Source organism: Petaurus breviceps, unplaced genomic scaffold (genome assembly GCF_028583685.1).
Source record: "Petaurus breviceps papuanus isolate PSGF00001 unplaced genomic scaffold, PetGlider_PUasm1.0 208, whole genome shotgun sequence".
Classification (NCBI taxonomy): Eukaryota; Metazoa; Chordata; class Mammalia; order Diprotodontia; family Petauridae; genus Petaurus; species Petaurus breviceps.
This window is the reverse complement of record NW_027185852.1, coordinates 17263708-17269682: the sequence shown is the minus strand read 5'-3', so window position 1 is coordinate 17269682 and position 5975 is coordinate 17263708. Positions and strand designations below refer to the sequence as shown.

At 50.4% G+C, this 5975-nt stretch overlaps 1 protein-coding gene across 1 annotated transcript; it reads right to left on the bottom strand.

Moving 5' to 3' along the window:
• Positions 1-3589: 3589 nt before the first annotated feature.
• LOC138165300 (transcription factor Jun-like) lies at positions 3590-5395 on the bottom strand. Its single transcript, XM_069093473.1, has one exon. It carries the CDS (start codon positions 5392-5394, stop codon positions 4345-4347), a length of 1050 nt encoding a protein of 349 aa, XP_068949574.1. The 5' UTR covers position 5395; the 3' UTR covers positions 3590-4344.
• Positions 5396-5975: the final 580 nt, after the last annotated feature.

Sequence of the window (5975 nt, the reverse complement as noted above, 5' to 3'; positions counted from 1 at the left end):
CACACAGCTGCCTTTCCAGATGGGGAAACTGAGGCTGGGTGGTGAACTAAATGGTCCAAGGTGACCCAGCATTAAATAGGGCTCTTTCTACCACCCCTGGCTGCCTCTCCCTTGAGCCCAAACTCTCAAGTTATTAATGATTACCAGACCCACAGATGAACTCATTCAAATTCTTCTATCCCGAAGGAGTGCCTCTTCAGAAAGGTAGACTTCTAGTGTCTGCAGATAACCTACTGCTAAGGGTGCCCCTCAGATTCACGACCTGGAATTCCCTTCCCCCTCCACCCTGTGTACTGATTTATTCATTCCAGGTATTCACTCTTCATTCCTGTTGGCTTTTATGAAAGAATGTCAGCCATGTGAAGGAGGCATTCCAGGGCCTGAAACAGTCCAGGGCCAGGACTAGAAGGCTGAGTTTCAGAATACTTTTTTTTTTAAACAGGAGTTTAGAGCAGAATGGGGAGTGGTGTGACCTTTCAGCATTACACAGTTTTGTCTGGGGTTTCGTCTACCTTTGCAGGTAATTAATCGCCCAGCCTGTTTATTTTTCTAGTCGACTCTTGTTTGGTTTCCACAAAGCCCCACCCCACGGCAGTAGTATTTGTCCCTCTCCTGACTATTCCTACATATGGTCAAAATCAACTTACCTTCCGGGTTGCTGACATGGGCAAATTTACTGTTGGCAGCCACCGGCAGCCTCCCAGTAACCCTTTGTTTGGGGAATGTTATTACAATCCAGGGTATCTGATAGCACACGTACTGTCTGTATCTCCAACCATCAGAGAAACCACTCTTAGCCTTTTTGGATTTGGAACCACAACTGTGAAGACTCAGACAAAGAGGGGAGCAGCTTGGGGACCATCCCAGGCATCTAGGTTAAGACCAGTCCACTGTCCTCAAAAGAAACTTGTCTTGAAGTCAGGACACATGGGTTCAAATCTCCACTCCTGCTTGATGAAATTACTTCAGCTTCACAATAATCTTGTGAGAAGAGTGGTACAAAGTTTAATATCCTTATTTTGCAGATGGGGAATTTGGGGCCCAGAGATGGGAAGTGATTTGCTGAAGTCATATGGGCAGCCATGGATACAGAGGCAGGCAGTATAGGATAGAGGAAAAAGCTCCCCATTTAGTCAGAGGGCTCTGGGTTTAAATCTTCTGTTACACCCTCCTTTATGCCATTTGCATATTGTCTCCCCCATTACAATATGAGATCTTTGAGGGCAGGGATTACATTTTTGCCTATCTTGGCATCTCCAGGTTTAGCCCAGTGTCTCAGGAATGGTAATTACTTAATACTTGTTGATTGATTTGTGTGACCTTTGGAAACTCAATGAACCTGTCTAGGCCTCAGTTTCCTCATTTGTAAAATGCACTGGACTAGGCATTAGACAGTCAATGAGGTCTCTTCTAACTCCAGACCTATGACCCAATGTTTCTGGAGTAGCAAGCACACAGCCTTCTTCTCTTGTTTACAAGCTGGGTGCCACGAAGAAAGCCAGCCCTCTTCTCCAGGCTCAGTGTTCAAAATAAAAAATCCCATAGTCTGGTGTGCACTTACCCACCTTATAGGGATGCTATACACAGAAGAATCCTTTGTACACTTTAAAATAACAGAGAACTATGTTTGTTTATTGCTAAAATGGAAAGGGTCCCAGAGTCAGAGCCAGGCAAGTAGGTTAGAAACTTGGCTCCATATGCTTCTAGTCATGTGATCGCCAGCCAATCTTTCTCCTTCTCAGAGCTGATTTTTCTTATCTGTAAAATGGGGATGATAACACATCCACTCACTACCCACCTTCCAAACTACTTCACCAGCTTTATTGTGAAGATCTAACCAACTCATGTAAACAAAGTTCCATCTTAGATTTCAAAACTAGTTTATAAAAATATTTCCCTGGTTCTATAGCTATCACTTTTACTGTTTGAGATAATCCAAGTGGGTTTAAGAAAAGTAGAGTTTCCTTTCTTTGTATTGCTTCATGAATCTGCATCTCCTGCCTCACACTTCGTAGCGTTGTGACCCTCTCTGAGCCTCAGTTTCCCTATCTATAAAATGGGGATAAAACTTCACTAAAAAAAAAAAATTGGACTCAGTGGCCTCTCAGATCCCTTTAACTCTCGATCTATGATAATTCCATGATCCTTTGGTCATTGAGAAGATCAAATGAGATACTGTACATAAAGCATTTCACTAAGATTAAAGCCTTCTACATAAATGCCAGCTCTATTATCTCCCAGCAGACAAATTTTGAATTTAACTCCCAAAGCAGAGTTGCAATTTCCATCCTAATCATCTTCATTACTTGTTAGGATTCTCCAGCTCCAAAGCATTCAGATGATTATTGTATGAAATTAGTCCTTCAATAATATAATGGTAAATAAAAGCTAATTGAGAAATTCTAAACATGGAAACCTCTAAAATACCAGCAAACTGATTTCTCCCAAGATATCATGGGGTTCTTGTTTCAGGAAAAAAAAAAAACAACAATTATTTTCTCCTCTTGGGTACCAGAATTTAGCCAATTAGAGAAACTATTAAAGTATATTTCAAAATGTGGCTTTTAAAATTTATGATGTCAAGGTCAGGTGCTTTTCATCACATTACCTGGGGAGGGCAGCTGGTCTAGTTAAGAGCTAAAGCAAGTGTTTGGGCTCTGAAGAGTAAGCTCTGACCCCAGCTGGGCCAGTTGGTTCCCGTCTCTCTGGGCCTCAGTTTTCATGTAGAAAATGAAGGGAATTTTTACAGCTACCTTCCTAAGAGGGTCCGTCCTCTTGAGATAGGTGCCCCATACATCATAAACTACTATGGAAAATACCGGTTACTATTGCTGGGATTTTTTTTTTTTTTGAGCCCCTTACCCTCTTAGCTTCAGAGAATTGGCTGGGTGACTGCTGTAAAACACTTCTCCCTCTTCAACCCTTACAATTCTAAAAGTTAGTTATTCACTTAGCAGATTGAATGAAAAAAATCTTCAAAGGGAAAGGAAGTCACAACCTCTACTGGGTTAGTGAATGACTTTATTGTGACAACAGCATTGTCATAAATATTCATAAGCAAAGACCATCCTTTTTTACCTAGGGATATTTTTCAACAAAAAGGAGACCCCAGTTGGAGTAAATCCCGTACCTTCCCGGGTCTAGGACCGGTTTAGAGAGGAGCAGCTTTTGTCCAAGGACCAATCACATTAGGAGCTGTAACAGCACATGGCTTTGGATACAATCCTACACTTCCAAGGTTGCATCCTTGAAAGCTCGGAGCTGTCAGTTTCATAAACAATCATGTGGGGATCCTTGGGGAGGGGGAGGGAAGGAATAAAGAGAAAACACTTTGGTAGTACTATACTCATCAGGCACGTGTCTTCCCACGGTAAAGGAGCGGCTGGTTGGTCCCCACTTCCTCAAAGCAGGTAGCACTTTTCCGAAGAGGGAAATTTAAGGAAGCCCTCAAGTCTTAAAAACCCAGCTTCTGCCCCCCCCCCCCCCCCCCAGGACTACTAAAGCTGTACAATGCATAAAAGGTGGGATGGGAGAGGGGGGGGTAGAATAGGTTAACATTTTATTGTACTTTCTTAAATATAATAGATCCTTTCTGGAATTTTCAGAAACAAAAAGCATAAAAAAATTATATACTTTATTACAAAGGGTAAATATACCCAGAGTGTTCCAAATCTCTTATTTACAAACAATGCTTGGTAGGGCCCAAACGGAACAAGACAAAACATCAAATAACTTACAAAGGCATGAAGCTGTTTATTGACATTAATCAGCTTTCATAAAATAAAAAAAATAGATATATACATACACAGTTAACTGAAAGGCAGGCAAGTGGAGTCCACGGTATTCTTTACCCTTCCACCCCCCTTTTTTTTCTCTTAAGAAACCTCCCTCCCAACCCTCCCCCCAGTTTTTTTTAAAGAGTACTACAGAAGCAAACTACAGGTCTCTATTGAAGTTTTTTTTTTCTTTTTTTCTTTTTTAAATCTTTTAATACTGAATGATCATCGAATGTTAGAGGTCCATGCAGTTCTTGGTCAATGTTAAACATGGAGCTGACAGGTTCTGCCCTCCAGGTCCGGCAGGGAGGGTGGGGGTGGGGCCATCCCTTCTGCCAAGTGGTACTATTGGGGGGCTTGGCCACTCCGCACCAGCTCAAGGCCCAAGGCTTGGCCAGTCCTGCCCCGACATGTGCGGGGGGGGGGGGGGGGCGGCCCAGTCCGGGGCTCAACACGGGTCAGCTCGATCTATCGTCTCTGACACTTTGCTGTGCCTGTCTCTGTCTCTCTTACAAATGCAACCAACGCGTCAGTCCAACCAAGTCCGTCTCTGGTCTCCTAGGGCTGCTCAGAACGTCTGCAACTGTTGCGTTAACATGAGCTGGCAGCCGCTGTTCACGTGGTTCATGACTTTCTGCTTCAGCTGGGCCACCTGTTCCCTGAGCATGTTGGCCGTGGACGCCAGCTCCGAGTTCTGGGCTTTCAAAGTTTTCACCTTTTCCTCCAGCCGGGCGATGCGCTCGAGTTTCCTTTTCCGGCACTTGGACGCAGCGATGCGGTTCCTCATTCGCTTCCTCTCGGCCTTGATGCGCTCCTGGGACTCCATGTCGATAGGGGACAGCGGAGGGGTCTCGCCGGGCATCTCGGGCACTGTCTGCGGCTCCTCCTTGAGCGCCTGCAGCCGGGGGTGCTGCACGCCCGGCAGTTGCGGGCCCAGGGGAGGCTGCGCGTTTGCCTGCTGCGCCTGCTGCTGCGGGGCCGTAGGCTGCGGAGGGAAGCCCAGGCTGCTGCCCCCGGCCCCGGTCCCCGCGCTGGCACTGTTGTAGGCGGGCGCGCTACCCAGCGCGGAGCTGGGGGTGAAGTTGCTCAAGTTCGCATAGACCGGGGGCTCGCTGTGCAGGCCGCCGAAGCCCCCGGCACCGCCCCCGCTGCCCGCCAGGGCGGCCACGGGGGGAGCCACCATGCCCGCGGCCACCGAGGCGCTCCCGGGCTGCGCGGCGGCCGCCGAGGGGACGCCCGGGAGAGTGTTCTGGCTGTGCAGCTCGGCCAGGGCGCGCACGAAGCCCTCCGCGAAGCCCTCCTGCTCGTCCGTCACGTTCTTGGGGCACAGGAACTGTGTGGGCGTGGGCGTGGTGGTGATGAGCCCGTTGCTGGACTGGATGATGAGGCGCTCGAGCTCCGGGGAGGCGAGCTTGAGCAGCCCCACGTCGGGCGAGGTCAGCAGGTCCGGGTTCTTGTTGCGCAGGTGGGGCTTGAGGCTGCTCACCGGGTCGGCCAAGTTCAGGGTCAGACTCTGCTTTAGCACCTTGGCGTGGCTGTAGCCGTAGCCGCCGCTCTCGGGCTGCACGAAGGCGTTGAGGGCATCGTCGTAGAAAGTAGTTTCCATCTTTGTAGTCATAGAACAGCGCAGGTCCCCTCCAAGCTGGCCGCGCCTAGACGGCGGTCTGTCCGTCTGTCCGGCCGCCACTCGCAAAGTTAGCAGGGGCAGAGCGCGGCGCCCCGACTCAGCCGGGGGGTCTCGAGCCCGGCTGGCCCCCTCCCGGCTCCGCCACGAGGCGCGCCCGCTCCGCTGCTTCCCGTCCCGCGCGCGCTCCTCCGCTCCCCTTTGAAAAGTGGCGGCGCCGGTGCGTGCGGCCGGAGGCGTCCCCTGTCTCGGTGACTGGCCGGCGGGGGCCAAGCGGCTGACAGCGGCTGTCCCGGGCACGGGCGCGGGAGCCCGGCCGGAGGACGGGAGCCCCCCGGAGTCCCGGGCCGCGGCGGCCTCGGTGCCCTCCTCCTCCGGGCTGGCAGCGGGCGCTCCCGAGCGCGGTCGGGTCAGGGGCCGCAGCGGCAGCCCCTTCCTCGCTCTCCTCCGCCTGCCTGCGGATCGGGGCGCTCGCCCGACTCCGCCGCTCCAGGAGCGCTGGGCTTCTCCAAAAGTTCACCGCGGGCTCTGAGAACCACTTGTGTCTCCGGGAAAAGTAGCGTGCGGGGCAGCAG